The 18545-nt window shown below is 41.3% G+C and overlaps 1 protein-coding gene across 6 annotated transcripts in view; it reads left to right on the plus strand.

Moving 5' to 3' along the window:
- Positions 1 to 396: 396 nt before the first annotated feature.
- The window catches only part of APP (amyloid beta precursor protein), a 287239-nt gene continuing 269090 nt past the window's right edge, over positions 397 to 18545 (plus strand). For 4 of the 6 annotated variants that reach the window (XM_032174825.2, XM_032174826.2, XM_058427840.1 and 1 more), the window contains exon 1: positions 398 to 611. In XM_032174825.2, the coding sequence (XP_032030716.1) occupies positions 555 to 611 (57 nt within the window). In that variant the 5' untranslated portion in view covers positions 398 to 554. Of the gene's footprint in view, positions 612 to 18545 lie in introns of all 6 variants that reach the window. The other 2 variants (XM_058427839.1, XM_032174827.2) reach the window with 2 other exon arrangements.

Here is an 18545-nt window from a genome sequence, read left to right on the forward strand (position 1 = left end):
ACGCACCCTAGCAGCAGTCCTTTATACGACACCCCCGGGAGGCCTGCGGGGTCGGATGATTCAAGCTCACGGGGACGAGCAGGAGCGCTCTCGACTTTTCTAGAGCCCCAGCGTCCTAGGACTCACCTTTCCCTGATCCTGCACCGTCCCTCTCCTGGCTCCAGACTCATCCCTCCCACTGTTCACGAAGCCCAGGTGGGCCGTCGGCCGGGGAGAGGAGAGGGGCGCGTGCGGTGCAGGCGGCGCCAAGGGCGCTGCACCTGTGGGCGCGGGGCGCGCGGGCCCCTCCCGGCGCGAGCGGGCGCAGTTACCCGGCGGCGCCGCTAGGGGTCTCTCTCGGGTGCCGAACGGGGTGGGCCGGATCAGCTGACTCGCCTGGCTCTGAGCCCCGCCGCCGCGCTCCGGCTCCGTCAGTTTCCTCGGCAGCGGTAGGCGAGAGCACCCGGAACAGCGCGCGGGGGCCCCCGGAGTCGGCGGCGGTGGCGCGGGCAGAGCAAGGACGCGGCGGATCCCACTCGCACAGCAGCGCACTCGGTGCCCCGCGCAGGGTCGCGATGCTGCCCGGTTTGGCACTGCTCCTGCTGGCCGCCTGGACGGCTCGGGCGCTGGAGGTGGGTGCCGCGCCTCGGAAGGCGGGAGGAGGCGGGCACGGTGGGGACCCAATCCCCCCCAAGACCTTAACCCAAGTCTTTAATGTAGAGAAGCGGGGGGTCCGTCAAGGGGACCCCTCTCCTCTCCGCCCCCGCTTGCGGACGTCCAGCGCATCCCCGCTTTCTGCCCAGCCCTGCCCCAGGGACTCGCGCTCCGGCCCGCGGAGAGGGAGCGGGCGAGGCGCTGGGCTCCCTGGTTCCGCCCCAGACCCGGGCGAGAAGGGGAGGGGGCGACCCTGAGCCCAGACCCCGACTCAGTCCCTGCCTTGGAAGCGGGGACTGGGGGAGGCGAGAGACATTCAGATAGGGGGGAAGGGGGAAGGAGCACGTGGGGAAAACCGAAAACGCAGCGTCCCTGAAGCCAGTCCTCTGCTCTGGAATCGTTGCCCTTTCCTTTCTCTTGGGCCCTGGGGAGGAGGAGGAGTCCGGACAGCCCAGGAAGCTGCGGGCCCCTCGCTTTTCCCAGCGTTCTCCGCCTCGTTTCACCTTTCCCTCTCACCCCCACCGCCCTTCCTTGCTCGAACCTCCTTTCGCGGCTGCTGGCGGGGCCGCCTGGGTGCGACCCGAGCCCGAGCCGGCGCCGGGGTCGCGCACCGCCTTCCACAGGCAAACTTTGTGCATTTCCGCGTCTCCCTTTTGTGTAAGTTGCAAGAAATGGGAGGGGTCGGAGACCCATAGCCACCCCGCGCCTTCCCCAAGCCTGGACGTCCCGGGAGTTCGTTCGCACCCTAAGCTTCTGTCTGAGAGGCAGAAGGTCCCCGGGAACAAAAGCCGCCACACCCCGCCCTCGCCGTGGGCCGAGCCGCGTTAGTGTCAGTGCGCCACCGAGGCTCCCGCCCGGCTCCCTTCCCGGCGCTGCGCGTCCGCCTCGGAGGGGGTAGAAACGCTGCTGGGGCCTCTGGCAAGAGCCTCGGGGCCCCTCTGCTTCCCAACCTCGGATCACCTCCGAGGCTTAATTTTGTGCTGGGCTGTAAAGTCCTTGGCGGGGAGGAAATAAGGTGGAGAGTGGGATGTGCGTCTGGAAAGGGCAGTGGCGGATGGTGGGAGGCACGGGCTCCGTCCTGTGCATCCAAGGAGGCGTCTGTCTGATTAAGGCGCGGCCTCTTCCCTGGCAGCTCTGGGGACTCTGGTTTAGTTCCCCTGGGGGCACAGGATGCTGGGGAGGGTCCGAAGGGTCTTTTTTTTAGGGTGCAGATAAAAGGATTGAATTGAGTGAAGATTAAGACGGAGAAGATGGCGCCTCTGCAGTGCAGCAAAGAAAAGCTGTGTGGAGGCTGCAGCCTAGTGAAATCCACCCACCACTAGGTGTATAACAAGTCTTCCCCATTCATCCAACTCTCGAACATTCAGCTAACGCCTGTGCACAATGACTGTTTTTCTTTACATCTAAAGATGCTTAGAAGTTGTTTGCATGACAGTTGGGCCAGAGGAGGTTGTATTTCACTTCGGTTGAGTTCCTGTTCGGCATCTTAACGTTTGCAACCTTCCCTCCCCGTTTTTCCCCTCTTTTCCCCCAACCTCCTAGTAATTTTCCAAAAGAAAAAAAGCAATTTCCGGACAGATGTTTTCCTGTAATTCCACTGAGGCTGTACAGACTATCACACCATTACAGTTTGTTTCTAATTTGCAAGGTCATTGAACTTTTTTGCCTTCTGATTTTTACCCACAAGTGGCTCAGGAATCACCTTAGGGCTAGTTAAGACAGGTTGTTTTAAGAGTTAAAGAATTTCGTTTTCCATGTTTTAAAAAAATGCACTTGGAGAATTCTGATTTCTCTCATGACTTACATTTATTTGTAGAATTATTCCAGTTTTCCTGAATGGTCTTACTACAAATTAAAAACCATACATTTAAGGAATTAAAAGCATGATAACCGTATTTTTGAAGCTTTTGTCGAAACTTAAATATGTAACTTTGTTGAGCAATATTTCTTTCTGTATAAAAAGAGGAAGCATGTAGGCAAATTCGAATTTAGTTTTTGGTCTATTTAATTGCATTAATTTGCTCTTTCTGCCATCTTTTGGGACCTTTTCAGTAGCTATTGTTAACTCCTTTAAAGGGTGGAGGTGAGAGTCAAATTATTCCATTTTGCGAAGTGTTGGTAGAAGGGTAGGTAATTCAGTCTACTGAGGTTTGAGGGTGGTTTATCTGGTTCTCTCTGTGTCCACTGAAAAGATGTAATTACGAGTTGACTGTCTTTTATAGAGCTTAGAAAATAGGTCTGCTGCAGGTGGCTGTAGAAAAGAAATGAATAAGGGCAATGATAATGGGGCCTTGGCTGTCGGGGGAAACACGGTTATTATCTGGGTTGATGATTTTGGCTGGTATGTTGATAGAGGTGTGAGTTTAACAAACCCTAATCCATATGATGTTTCACTACCCTAATATTTATTTATTTATTTATTTTTAAATCTAGCTTCCTCTTAAGTTTTATTTCCCTCTGTTGCGGGTTTAACCTCAATCATCTTACCTTTGTGGTAGTGCTAATTTATAGTTTATGGAAACCTGCTGCTACTGACTAGTACCTCCCTAAAGGTAGAAGCCGACACACAGAATAGTAAAGCTCAGTTTTCATGGTGATCTGTAAGGAGTCACGGTTCTTGCTAATCGGTGAGAAACCATGATAACTGGCAGACTGCAGAAGCTTTTCTCTTTTCACCGTAACCAGCAGAGGCTCCTGAACGACATTTGCAAGGCTATTAGTACTGCGGAGAAGTTACTAGATGGAATAATACTGGTCCTGACTGAGGAAATGAAAAGGAACATGCAAGTTCACGAGGTTAAATGAGGAATGGCTGATTCAAAAAAATTACAAAGAAATAATGTGATCAACAATATTGGTTTGAAGGAATGGGAGAGGTTATCTTTATGTTAAGTCTTGTTGCTAGAGGATCTCTATTTTATGTTACTGTTTTTTGCATACTAGAGTCTCCTACAGATACTTGTATGAATGTTGTCAGTCATTCTGGAAATAAGCATAGCTAGTACTTGCATTTCACGTGGCCACTGAACTATCAGTGAGAAGTGCATTAAATTCAGTAGAAATGTACATTGTTTCTGCAAATTGTATTACCTTGAGAATCTTACAAAGCATCTTTCATTAATACATTTCTTTTAAAATGTCTATCAATTACAAATGTAAAGATAAACGTGTACAGATGCATTTTAAATTTAAAACTTCCAGAATGTAAGGTTTAGTTTGACTGCATACCTCATTGCCTCCCCTTCCCTCCTCCCTCCCCTTACTCCCAGGAAGTTTGCAGGGTAAATAAAACATGCACATGATGATAAAACAAAATGGAATGTACTAAAATACCAAAAGGAAAATACAGATTAAGTATGTTGAGTAAATATGTTACAGAGAAAACTTCCTGTATTTAAAAAGTGTAGGAACAATGGGATGAGATAATAGATAATCCTGGAGCATTTCCTGGTAGTAAATTTCCAGCCAGGTTTATATCCCAGGTCTGGGGATTAGAGGTTAAGTTTTTGCATATACAGTATTTGTTTACATTCCTCTCTGCCTCTCCCAGACACACACACACACACACACACACACACACACCTCTGTCTGTCTCTTTTTCTCTCTCTCTTTCTCTCTCTCGCTTGAGTGACAGATGCTGGTGCAGGGTACTCTCAACAGGGATAGGGAATTCGAAATAAGGAGTTGAGAGGTCAAAGGTAAGGGGCTGAATGCAGGACCAGGGAGCTTCAGTAGCATCTTGATGGAGGGAGTATGAGATGAACAAAGCAATTCCCTGAATGGCAACGAGGAGGATAGGGAAAAATCACATTTTCTGTTTGTGTTTTGTTTTTGTCTGGTGGTTTTCAACCTCTCTCTGTTTCACTTGACTATACTTGATTATGAAGTCTTTTTTTTTTTTTTTTTTTAATTTAAAGATCTCAACTGGCTTTGTTGTGATTCTGCATTCAGGCAACACTATTCCGTAAAATAGTATAAATGTTCCGATGAGTTGAACAGAGGAGATTGGCTTTGTAGACAGAAAAGGGCTGAAGAAAACAGAAACCAAAAAGTATTTTCCTTTTCATAGTGAGAGTTCAGATGCAAATGTATGTAGTGGGTATGGATGGGAAATGCCGTCTTTTGCAAACCCTTGGAAACGCCGTCACCCTGTGGGTCTCACAGCCAGTGTACAGATACACACACCCTCATGAGTGGGTGGGGGAAGACAGAAGGTGGTAGGGGAAGGAATGAGCACAGCCCAGAATGAGTAACAAGTTTAATCAATAAAATATGTATTTCTTTTTTTATTGTTGTGTAAGAAGAAAAGCAGACAGAACTCAAACCCTGAGGCTGATTTTGCAAGTGAAAAGCTTAATAAAGGGGGAAATGTTATGTAACTATTTCTTCAGTTTAGTGTGGATGGCTTAAGAAATAACCATTACTGTGAGGACACTAGTATTTTTCTTGGAAAAAGAAGTTTGGCAAATTTTCCTCTTTAGATTAATCTTGGTTAATAGATATGCTTGACTGGTACCTCTTCAGAAGTAGAAGTCTAGCAAAAACTGGAGGACAATCTTTGCTCTAGGAATACATTCACATATTTAAATTTAAAAGCCTGGATATGTTCATTAATTAATAGCTTTATGAAAAAGGGATGCTTAATAGATTAGCTAGCTGAGTATTCAAAGAGGGCCACAGAAGTCTCAGGTTCACATGTATTAAATCTGCTGAAATACAAACCTAAGAGATCATTTTATTTAGGTTTATTTTGTGTGGCTACATGTTGAAGAAACATGCAATAGAGATTTAGCTTGAACCTTGTGAGACTCACAGTATCTTACAAAAGAAGATAGTTAAAATGGGGAAGATGAGAGGTTTTTAAAAATCTCACCTCTATAGAAAGAACCGGAGTTGTTCTCAATGTATAATGTTGATTTTGATGCCAGCCATGATGTTAGGCCAATAACATTGAGTCATTGAGTGTTTCTCAGGTATGTAGAGAAAGCAGCATTGCACACTAATCAGGAGAGTTTGGACCAGGGCAGGAATGCATGGGCATAAATTCTGTCTTTGTCTCTTTTGAGCTAGTGACCATGGGCAAGTTTCTGTGCCTCAGTTTTTTCCTTTGTAAAATGGGATGAGTATTTCTAGTTATTGAGGATCGAATTAATATCTGTTAAATGCTTGAAACAGTATGTTAGTTAATATATATGTAACCTGATGACATAGCATATGCACTGTGTGTTAGTTGCTACTATGTATGATGATGATGTTGATGTACAATGGGTATATGTAAGTTTCCCACATAGTTGAAAGTTAAAAATCTATAAGATGTTTCACTTATTGACAAATTACTTATTGGCCAATTAAGACTATTGCAGGAAATTGGCAGATTGTTGTCTATGAGTTTGATCTAAATTTAAAAAGCACATGGTATCTCAGATACAATTTTTAGAATACCTGTTATAAAATTTCATTTATTAAATATGTATTGTGTATTTCAATTGGTTTTTTGAAAAATGAAAATAATTTATGCTCATTAAAAAATTTAAAACAGTGCAGAAATGTGCAAAAAGCATAAGCATGTTTTACACAAATGGGAAATACCTAGTTTTTTTTTTTTTTCTTTTTTTCCACATAACATGGATGTAGACTTTTTTTTTTTTTTTTTGAGACAGAATCTCCCTCTGTCACCCAGGCTGGAGTGCAGTGGCGCCATCTCGGCTCACTGCAACCTCCACCTCCTGGGTTCAAGCAATTCCCCTGCCTCAGCCTCCTGAGTAGCTGGGATTATAGGCGCTCACCACCACGCCCAGCTAATTTTTGTATTTTTAAAGTAGAGATGGGGTTTCACCATGTTGGCCAGGCTGGTCTCAAACTCCTGACCTCAAGTGATGTGCCCACCTTGGCCTCCCAGAGACCTATTTTTAATGTTGTGCACACTAGCAGCTTGCCATAGATGTCTAATATTGAGCAAGTTTATACACTGGCTTGATTATTAACTATTAGTTGGCTATCAGCTATGTGCAAGGAACGGTGAACGAACTTGGTTTAGTTTTCAGCAGAATCTTTCCTAGCAAAACGAATAAACAGGCTTTGCCAATCTGGGTAGAAATGGAAGATTTCAAAGGCCAGCAAAAGAATTTTGGTCCTAATATGGAAGCTTGAAGTTATGTTCACCCAAGGACAGGGAAACCAAAAAGCAGATTGCTTGAGAATGCGGCATTTCTCTAAGAAGTCAGTTTCAAAATAAAATGAATTTGTATAACCAGCCGTGTTATGGCTGTTACATCTTTAAAACTTTATAGTGATCTGCTGTTTAATTGAAATTATATATATTTTTTAAAAAATCAGCATATGTTGCTCAAAAATAAAAGGTTTTTAGCTTCAAAAGTAGGCTAAGGATATTTGAAAGCCTTGAGTGTATGAAACTGGTGATACTGTGGTTAAATGATGATTAACACAGTGAAAAATCAAGAAGCAGAGTCCCAAAGAATTTACATGGGTTTTTGTTAACCAGCTCATGTAATTATAATTGTCCTGTCCAACTAAAGACAAGAAGACAAGAAGTGGGTTCACATATGAGGATGTGTAATGACAGAAGCCGTATTTGTAAAAACATCCTGATTACAGTAGATACAGTGAGGAGTGATTAAGATGGTTCCAGAAGCAGGAGTGAAGGGTCCATGAGCAGGGATGAGGAATAAAATAGGACAAACATTTTGGAAAAGGGAAAAGACAAGCCTGTTTTGTAAATGAATGGATCCTGATGAATGTCAAGTGCAGTGATTCCTTAAGGTCTTATTAATGATGGACCCAAAACAGTGTTTGAATCTCCTAATTTCCAGATGGTTCCTCTCTTTTTTTCTTCACAAAGTCGGAAGGTTTTCTTATGAGAAATCTGATTCAACAAGAATGATTGTCACTTCTTTTGTTTTTTGGTGACTTTTTTTTTTTTTTTTTTGAGACTTGAGTTCCACTGTGTCACTCAGGCTGGAGTGCAGTGGCGTGATCTTGGCTCACTGCAACCTCCACTTCCTGGGTTCGAGCAATTCTTGTGCCTCAGCCTCCCAAATAGCTGAGTTTACAGGCATGTGCCACCATGCCTGGCTAATTTTTGTATTTTTTTTTTTTAGTAGAGACAAGGTTTCACTACATTGGCCAGGGTGGTCTCGAACTCCTGACTTCAAGTGATCCACCCACCTAGGCCTCCCAAAGTGCTGGGATAACAGGTGTGAGCCACTGCATCTGGCCAATTTTTTGGTGGTTTTGATAGGAATTTTTTTTTTTTTGTCTGATTCTTTTTTGAGAGAATCTAATAATTTGTCTCTTATTTAATAATTTGGCTTTCATTAGCTTCCAGAAAGCCACATACTATCTTCATTGAAAAATGTAAGGCATCCTAGATGATAGAGACTGATAAATTACTTTTCAGCCATAAAGGATACTTATGAGAATAAGAGATCTGTTGCATAAAGAAAAGTCATTTGTATTAAGTGAAGAAATGCATTATTACTCTTGTTGCTTTGCTAAATTTCAAACCTTGAATGACTAATATATTTTGATCCCCTGGAGATATTTTACAGGAAGAAAAATGAGAGGTTGAATCCTACTGTTGAGATAGACTTACATGTTTTAGACCTGCCCCTCAGCCCAAGTCACTACAAACTCATTTGTTTAGTTTTTCCTTGTCTGTGTGTGCTTGTTATTTCACAGTAAAATTAGTGAGGCAACATAAATTTTATTTTTAAGAGAAAGTAAAGAAAATGGCTTTATCCATTAAAGGTTGATTCATCTTGAAAAAAGGACTTGTTATATCTACTCCTACTATTGGATGAATTTTCAAAAGCATATTGATACTGTGTTTGGTTTTGTTTGTTTTCGGGACGAGTCCTCACTCTCACCCAGGCTGAAGTGCAGTGGTGTGATCTGCAGCCTTGGCCTCCTGGGCTGAAGCCATCTTCCTGCCCCAGCCTGCAGAGTAGCTGGGACTACAGGCATGTGCCACCACATCTGACTAATTTCTTAAATGTTTTGTAGAGATGGAGTCCCCACTATGTTACCTGGGCTGATCTTGAACTCCTGGGCTCAAGCGATCCTCCTGCCTCGGCCTTCCAAAGTACTAGATTACAGGTGTGAGCTATTGTGCCTGGCCAACGTTGTTTTTATAAATATCATTACTCAGTTATTTTGTTTATAATTGAATTGATAGGCTCATAGAATAAAGATGGATAAGCACTGTTTCTTAACCGTATTTATTGATTTTTTTCATCTTTCAAAAAAATCCTCATCTACTCAAAGATTAAGCCTTTAAAACTGATGCAAAGTTTTTCAAGTCTTAGCTTAAGTCTTCAGAGACTAACATTAAAACCCATCATACGAAAAGTCATATGTAATAGCAAATATTCTCCATCCTGATGCTCTCAATTGCTTATTATGGTTTAACACAAATATAATTTTGTCATTACAGTAAATTAGTTTGACGATATAACTGAAGAATACCTAAGAAACTCCCATAGAAATGTGAAAATGTGCAGACAAATTATTCTAAGAATAATTCATCATAGATACTTACGTATTTAATTGATTAGCAATTTAAAATGAAAACCAAATTTCTGTAGAAATTAGCTTATTTTCATACACAAAGAAACCTAGATTCTTAGGGGTACAACCAAGAAAGGTTCACTCTTTCATTTCACAAATATTTTCGAGGTCCTTGCCCCCAAGAGGGTAGACAGAATAAAAAGGAGGAAGGAAGTGACTTGGACAAAATTAAGTTGGGTAAGGAATATAAGAGAATGCTACGCAGAAGGATGTGTGTTGTGAATGCAATAGTTTCTGTAATATTGTCAAAGTTCTCTGATCATTTCACTACGTGAAGGTAAACTTAGATATCTGGGGGAAGGAACTATATATTTACTGTAATGTAAAAGAATAATTGTAGACAAGAGATCTACTTTAGATGATTAAATGTTGAAAACAAGTGGTGGGGGAGAGAAGTTAGTATTGATTGTGATCACACACTTTTCTATACAGTAATTTGATCACTCATGATAATGCCTTACATTTTGTATGTACTCAATAAATGACTACTCTAGAAATTTTGTGTTGTGATAAAGAATTACGTTCAGATTGAAGATTCGAACAGCTGTGCGACCTTCTCTTATGTTTAAGAAATTGTGAACAAGCATAGAAAGAAGATTAAAGCCTTTTAAATAAGATTCCTTTTTTCAGCCTCTTTTTGGAACATTTTATTGTGAAAAAGTTTCATGTATAAATACTGTCAATATATCATGTTCAGTCGTTTGCAACCGTATTTCAGAAATTCAGTTGGCCTGCAAAAAAAAAAAAAAATGCCTCATTCTTGAAATATTTCATCCATGCCCTGATTGATTGGGACACTTTCAATGGAGGGTGCCTAGACATAATTTTGTGTGAAGAAGATAGTAGAGTTTGGAAAGAAAATGTGTATTGGAATTAAATTTAGTGGCATCAAAATGAAAATTTCCCTGTCATTGTCTTTTGTGTTTTTTTTTTTTTTTTTTTTTGGCTCCTTTTTTGGCCATTTTACAGCTAGTGTTTAGTGTGACGAGGATCAAAATTGGTCCTTTAAAAAAAATGTATTGAATTCTATTACCTCTGTTATCTAAAAGAATTGTATTTTTCAATTTGAAGGGCTTGAAGCCAATACTACTATATACCATTAACTTGACAGGCATTGAAAATCTAATTGAGGTCATTATGATTAGCCTTGTATCTTGCCAGTGTTTTCTCAATCTTATTTTGAATGTTTTGTGTCAAGTGTTAAATCCTCTTATACCGCAGAATGCAGAAAATTTAAATCCAACAGAAGTAAACCGAATATAAAAATTCTATGGTTGTTGTGGAGGGGCGTTCTTGGCTAACCCATAGGGTGTTTGAATGTAAAGGCAGCTTACAGAACTGCTGCTAGTTGAATTGTGGAGGGTTTCACTTTTAAGAGTACATTTGAGACAAAATTGCAATTTTGGAATCACTTGTTCCTGCTTGTTCAGTGAAATAGGAGAGGGGGGAATTCCTGAGGGAAGCTGGGAGATTTCCAGGTGATGATAGAGTAGCCATGTGAGTGTTCGGCTGAAACAGAGTAGAAGCAAAGTCTGTTGAACAGAGGTGGCCTTAACACTGAGTATCAATCAGCATGGCCATTAGAGCTGTCCTGGACAAACATAATGAATGTTGTGGTGGCAGAGAGGGTATACCTAAATGTACAAAATTGGAGGCTGACTTTCCTTGTTTCTTGGTAGTTCCTTTCGTCGTATTTGCTATTTGGATATTTCACTTCACTTTTGTGAGCTAAACTCAAAGGTTAAATTTATATCATTGTGAATTTTCTGGGTCATATTGTAGGGACACAGATGGGAAGCATCCCTTCAGTTTATTGAGAGTATTTCTTATGCGCCTGTGTTTTTAATTGTGTTTATTGATTTAATAAATAGCCGATGAGATGAGAAAAAATATTAGTGTCTTTTTTTTTTTTTTTTTTTTTGAGACGGAGTCTCGCTCTTTCACCCAGGCTGGAGTGCAGTGGCGCGATCTCGGCTCACTGCAGGCTCCGCCCCCCCGGGGTTCACGCCATTCTCCTGCCTCAGCCTCCCGCGTAGCTGGGACTACAGGCGCCTGCCACCGCGCCCGGCTAATTTTTGTATCTTTAGTAGAGACGGGGTTTCACCGTGTTAGCCAAGATGGTCTCGATCTCCTGACCTCGTGATCCGCCCACCTCGGCCTCCCAAAGTGCTGGGATTACAGGCGTGAGCCACCGCGCCCGGCCTATTAGTGTCTTTTTGTTGCAGAGAAAAAGACATTGGATGCATTCTTAGAGTTTATTATCACATGTGAAGTTATTTAGATTTACAAAGCAATCTGGCGGGTTGACTTCATTGCTGGTTTGCTCATTTCTATCAGAGGTTGAAAGCCAAGCCTAAGCCCGTGATTCTTCTGTGCGCAGATGAGGAGGAAGGTTTAATGCAGAATGTTTAACTGAATATTTGGATTGTGCATTCACCGTTATGTTTCTACTGCAAGTTTTCTCAGGGCATTTGTGATTGACTTCTGTGATGTTGACAGTTATTTGGAGTTAAGATGTTTAAAAAATTATTAATTTATGACCTGGTGCGGTGGCTCACGCCTGTAATCCGAGCACTTTGGGAGGCCGATGCGGGCGGATCACGAGGTCAGGAGATCGAGTCCATCCTGGCTAACACGGTGAAACCCCGTCTCCACTAAAAATACAACAAATTAGCCGGGCGTGGCGACAGGCGCCTGTAGTCCCAGCTACAGGACTAAGTCAGGAGAATGGCGTTAACCTGGGAGGCGGAGCTTGCAGTGAGCCATCGCGCCACTGCACTCCAACCTGGGCGACAGAGCGAGACTCTGTCTCAAAAAAAAGAATTTACTATCTTATTGTTTCTCTCATTTTGAATTTTTGAAATTATCATTCATTTTATGGACATATACTGCATGGATTCTGTGTTTCAGTTATGACAGGAGATCTAGAATCTGGGTGGTGCTGTGAGTAAATAGAAAGGTAGCTCAGTCTGTGCCTTGAGGAATTCCGCAGTCCAGTGGAGGAAGAGAGAGGCGGAGAAATAATTAGGTACAGTGCGCCAAAGGCTGTAATAGAGGAGGTACAAACTCTTCCCAGAGAAGGCGGGCAGCATTTGAACCAGGTTTCAAGGATGCCTGAAGGTGAACTGGGGTGGGGAGGGCTTCCCAGACAGAAAAAAACAGCGAAGGTGTAGAGTTTCAAAGGAGGAAGCCCAGGGCTATATAAGTGAGAGAGACAGTGTGAAATTATAAATTTTGGAGACCCTTAATGAGTTTGAACTTCATTTTCTTAGCGATGGAGTACTTTTAAACGTTCCTAAAATGGGGACGAGCCATTGATGATCATGGTTCAGTTAGGTTTAGGAGCTTTTGTAGAAGTCATTTTCAAGGTCTGCTTAATCTCATGGGCCAGATAGTGACACCTCGACGCAAGGGAGCATGTAAATGTGCTCTGTTAGCTGGGAGCATTGCTATCAGAAATAACATTTCCGGCTCTCTTCTTAAGGATAAAGGAGAGGTAGGATATTGGGTGGCAACTGGCATTCTGGGATGTAGAAGAAATACAGTACCATAAAGGGATAGAGGAAAATGGGTAGACTTAACGTTCTGAACCAAAGCAAAGATTCTCCGTGAGCGATTAGGCTTTTGGGATTTGCTTACCTTCCCTTATCTGCTAGCCAGCCACACAGGAAGCACATCTTTGTGGAGTGACAGAGGAAGAGGTAGGAAATGCTTTCTCATTTTTATGGTAGAAACATCCAAGAGCTGAGCCTTCATTCTGGCTGAGAGAACTCTAGATGGTTCAGACTTGCATTCCTGGGAAGGCCTTCCAACCAGAGTGATGGAACAAAGCAATGATTTCTGTGGCCCTGTGTGGACAGCAGGGGCAGTCAGTTTACTCTCCCTGTTGGTTAACCATCTTTCGTTTGATCTAGAGACTTCCTCAAAGCAATTTTGTTGTGCTTGTTCTTTGAAAGCAACAGCAGACAAAACAAGCTTTGAGGTTTTTAGAAAAGAGCTGGATACTGAGCACCTCTTTTGAGCTAGATCTGTCTGTCATGCTGAACGTGCTTTCTGTGGCTGCGTAGCTTTTCAAATCTGTTTATGCTTGCTGGTGTTACTGAAACAGAATGGGAAGATCTATGCAAAAAGGAACATTGATCTTAATAAATTTATGTCAGCAAGAATGGGACTGCCATTTTAAAATTTATTTTAATTCCTTACCTATTTTCTTGTTCATTTCAATTATTCCGAAAGTGATTACATGAAGATATGTCACAGAAAGTAAGCTTTGAAATCAAGATGTGGGGAAAACCTGTAGTTCTGAGTAGGCCTGATAGAATCATCATTGTTAGGGAGTATTTGGAGGTTTTGTAGTAGGGATTTTGTCTTCACTTAAATATTTAGTTTAAATATGTTCCAATAGTTTGACATATTACAGGATCTGTCTTAAAGAAATGTCTAAAATATGATTCCTCAGAAGCTGCTCTTGGTTTTATTTTCTGCTGTTGGTTTTACTTTCTAACATTTCATTTTGATCCCGCAGTTTTAAGAGTGATCAAAAAGGCCGGGCACAGTGGCTCACACCTGTAATCCCAGCACTTCCGGAGACTGAGATGGGTGGATCACTTGAGGTCAGGAATTCAAGGCCAGCCTGGCCAACATGGTGAAACCCCATCTCACAAAAAATACAAAAATCAGCCGAGCGTGGTGGTGCATGCCTGTAGTCTCAGTTACTCGGGAGGCTAAGACAGGAGAATTGCTTGAACCCAGGAGGCGGAGGTTGCAGTGAGCCGAGATCATACCATTGCATTCCAGCCTGGGCAACAGAGCCAGACTCTGTCTCAAAAAAAGAGAGTAATCAAAAAGCTAGATTATTTAAATCTTGGGATGTCTTCTTTAAAAAATGTTAAACTGTCAGGAAAATTATCACTTCTGGATACCACCTTCAGAAAAACACATGAAAATTTGTGCGTGTCTCAAATAGTTGTTGATTTATGAAAAATTAGAAAGAGTAGTAATCAGATGTGTTTGAATGTATATTTCTGTCATATCACATTGCTCATATTTTTGAATTATACTTTTTTTCAGCCGTGAAAGCCTATGTAGGTAAGTTTGAAAATTTTAATTATATTAGAATTTGAAAATTAAGTAAATCTCCTTTAATTCATGCATAATTTTTTAATAGTCATATAGTTTGTATTATATAATTTGAGAAACTTGGTTCTAAAAAATTGTCTGCCAAAGAGTGTATCTTTCTGAATTCTGTTCTGCTTTCATACATCTGAAAATATTTGAGCTATCATAACTGGCTATGCTTCAAACCCAGTCTGAAATGGGTGGCCTTTGCCGGCTTTGGATTGTAGAGCTGGGGGCTGTTTGTTTGCTTTATCTGATTTAAAATGTCAGTAGTTTATTTTGCAGGCAGTTAGATGTATACCTTTGCATAAAATCATTGAACTGAAAAAGTTGGCACTCCAAGAATATGTTGTGAGAAAAGAGAACTTGAGTACTCACTCTCGACTCACCTGAATCTTATTAATATTTTATTGATTAATATCTGTTGTATTTTTAAGTAGATAAGCTCTCTAGAAACTATCTCTGCTTCTTTGATCATTTAAAATATATTAAACAAATTGATACAGATTGCAAAAATTAGTTGCAACCTTCCTAGTTAGATATCAATGAAATAAAAATGTGGTCTATTCATATGAGTTCATTTTAGTTATTCCTACTAATATCAAATGTGTTTTAAAAAATGGGAGATTATAATCTTTTTATGAAGTAAGATAAATTATTACTTTATACATTCAATTCAAAGAAAACAAAATAGGCTACAAGTGCCTGCATGAAGGCACATCCACTTAGGATTATCGTTAAGGCCTACAGTTGATAATTAGGATTCAGTCATAGCGTAAATGAAGTGATATCTTTTTTTTTTTTGAGATGAAGTCTCGCTCTGTTGTCCGGGCTGGAGTGCAGTGGCGCGGTCTTGGCTCACTGCAAGCTCCGCCTCCTGGGTTCACGCCATTCTCCTCTCTCAGCCTCCCGAGTAGCTGGGACTACAGGCTTCCGCCACCACACCCGGCAAACTTTTTTTGTATTTTTAGTAGAGACGGGGTTTCATCATGTTAGCCAGGATGGTCTCGATCTCCTGACCTCGTGATCCGCCCGTCTCGGCCTCCCAAAGTGCTGGGATTACAGGCGTGAGCCACCGCGCCCGGCCGGATATCAATTATTTTTAGACCCAATGATATTTGCTGTTGATTTATTGTTGGTGCACAAGATAAGAAAACAGAAGCATGGTTTTAAAACAGCCCTTTATACATTCAGCCCTTTATACATTTAATATGGAAATGGTAACCTCCAGGTCTGTATTCCATACAGATTCCTGGGCTCGTTTCATCTGTGAATTCCTCTGGGCTTCATGCATGCCCAGGACTGACTTTAAAGCAGAAGTATCCAGTAGAGGTATAATGGGACTGTTAGATCTAATTTAAACTTTTCTAGTAGCCACATAAAAAAATAAGCAGATGAAATTAATTTTAGTCTGTCACTAAATTCAAAATGTTATTTCAACAGGTGGTCAGTATAAAAGCTATTTATGAAATACATTATTTTTTCATATTATGTCTTCAAAATTTTCACATTTCACATATTTATTTTTTATTTTATTATTACTTTTTTTTGAGACGGAGTCTCACTCAGTCGGTCACCCAGGCTAGAGTGCAGTGGCGTCATCTTGGCTCACTGCAACCTCCACCTCCTGGGTTCAAGCAATTTTCCTGCGTCAGCCTCCTGAGTAGCTGGGATTACAGGCGTGCACCATCACACCCAGCTAATTTTTTTATTTTTGGTAGGGATGAGATTTCACCATGTTGGCCAGGCTGGTCTTGAACTCCTGACCTCAAGTGACTTGCCCGCTTTGGCCTCCCAAAGTGCCAGGATTACAGTCGTGAGCCACCGCGCCTGGTTACATATTTCACATATTTTAATTCAGACCAGCTGCATGTCAAGTACTTAGTAGCCACAGATGGCTAGTGGCTACTGTATTGGACAGTGCAGCTCTAGGAGAGTCTCTTCAACCTGCAGCTGTCTAGGAAGAGAATCATAGTTTCTGGAACAGGTAGAATCTATCAGACCTCCTTTTTAAGCTTCTCCACTTTACAGATGAAGAAAGTAGTATCTGGAGATGTTGAGTTGTTCAAAATCACTCACGTTTTAGGAATCAAGAGCCCAATCCCTGTCCTCTAACTTCTAATCTCTTTCTTCATCACTTTTTCTGCTCCATGTTGCTGCATCCCCTTTAATTACTAAGGTACTAATGTTAGGTTGTTGCTATCAGTTAAATATTAAGCCAGGAGCTTGAAGACAGTCTGGCCCACTTGAAGGCATGGCCTGATTTGGACAAAACTTGTGGGGTAGGATGAATAGAATTACCAGGCATATCTACAACCTCCCTGTGGACTAGTATTATACATATATGAGATGATGTAGGGTCCAGTGATCAGTTCATCTTTTTCTGTTGTGAGCACTGTTGGAATAGGAATGGGGGGAACTTTTGGGACCCAGGATATGTGATTCTGAACCCTGAAATGTCAGATGCCCACTAAAAGGAAGGGGGGAGATGGACATGTCATTACCTTACACATTTTATTGTCTGTATGGGTATGTAAACATGTACATATTATAAGGAATTGCACTTCATTTCTGGGCTTCTGGAAACACAGATGTTAAGATTTCATTTACCTCCCCTTGTTTTGGAAGGCTTATTGTGTGTGTGCCCATAGTTCTTACCCAGTTACACTTAAAGTATGATACTTTTTGACAGCTTAAGCCTAGTGTATTCCTGGCATGTAAAATAGTTATTTTCAGAATGTAAGCAAATGTGGAAAGCTTACTGCCTGACATGGAGGGTTGGAGAAGTGGGATTGGTGTTCTTTTGTTGTGAACTCATTTTTGTAACATACTTGTTTTATAACGTGAAGCATGCATGATGGATGAATTTTTAGAATTGAAAGTTATTTTTCATTTCATTCCTGAAATATTTACCAGCATGGATGTTGACTGAGTGCTTTGAAGAGAGCTTGCTTAGTCATATAACTTAGGTTTAATGATTTTTAGATTTAATTAAACTTAAAGTTTTCCTGTTTGATCCTCAGGACTTCTCACTGTGGCAAGGCTTTACTCACAAAGGAAATATCAACCTTGAAGTTAAGCATGCCCTGTGTTTCTTTATATTCTGATGAAAATGTTTGAAGTTTGCCAATGCTGTGTCTGGGACAATGCTTAGAGGATTCATGGCTTGTAGGAATGAGTTAAAAGTACAAGGATATTGGCTGGGCATGGTGACTGTTGCCTGTAGTCCCAAAACTTTGAGAGTCTGAGGTTGGAGGATTGCTTGAGGTCAGGAGTTCGAGACAAGCCTGGGCAACATAAGGAGATCCCATCTCTATATTTTTTAAAAAATTAAAACAACAACAAGGTACAGGGGTATCTGCATTTCCTTAGTCAGCTATCTTATACACCTTTAAACTTAAAAAAATTCACCATTTTTAAAACAGTGTTTTCTGTTTTTTTTTCTTAGTAAATACAAACAATAGGAACTGAGGTTTAGGGCTTAAAAATTTTAAGAGAATAATTTTTATTTCAGTAGCTTTTGGGGTACAAGTGGTTTTTTGTTACTTGGTTGAATTACATAGTGGTGAATTCTGAGATTTTAGTGCACTTAAGTAGGGTACCTTGTACCTAATGTATAGTTTTTTTTTTTTTTATCCCTAGCCCCCCTATTACCCTCCTCCTTGTGAGTCTCTAAAGTCCATTATATCCCTCTGTATGCCTTTGCTTATTCCTAGCTTAGCTCCCACTTACAAGGTAAAACCACATATGGTTTTTGGTTTTCCAATTTCTGTATTACTTTACTTAGGATAATGGCCTCCAGCTCTATCCAAGTTGTTGCAAAAGACATTTTTGTTCCTTGTAATGGCTGAGTAGTATTCCGTGGTATATATATGCCACATCTTCTTTATCCTCTCATTAGTCGATGGCCACTTAGGTTGGTTCTGCATCTTTGCATTTGTGAATTGTGGTCCTGTAAACATATGTGTACAAGTGTCTTTTTCATACAATGACTTCTTTTTGTCTGGGTAGATACCCAGTAGTAAGATTGCTGGATCAAATGGTAGATCTACTTTTAACTCTTTAGGAAATCTCCATAATGTGCCGGGCGCGGTGGCTCACGCCTGTAATCCCAGCACTTTGGGTGGCTGAGGTGGGCGGATCACAAGGTCAGGAGATCGAGACCATCCTAGCTAACATGGTGAAACCCTGTCTCTACTAAAAATACA

Source organism: Hylobates moloch, unplaced genomic scaffold (assembly GCF_009828535.3).
Source record: "Hylobates moloch isolate HMO894 unplaced genomic scaffold, HMol_V3 SCAFFOLD_14, whole genome shotgun sequence".
NCBI lineage: Eukaryota > Metazoa > Chordata > Mammalia > Primates > Hylobatidae > Hylobates > Hylobates moloch.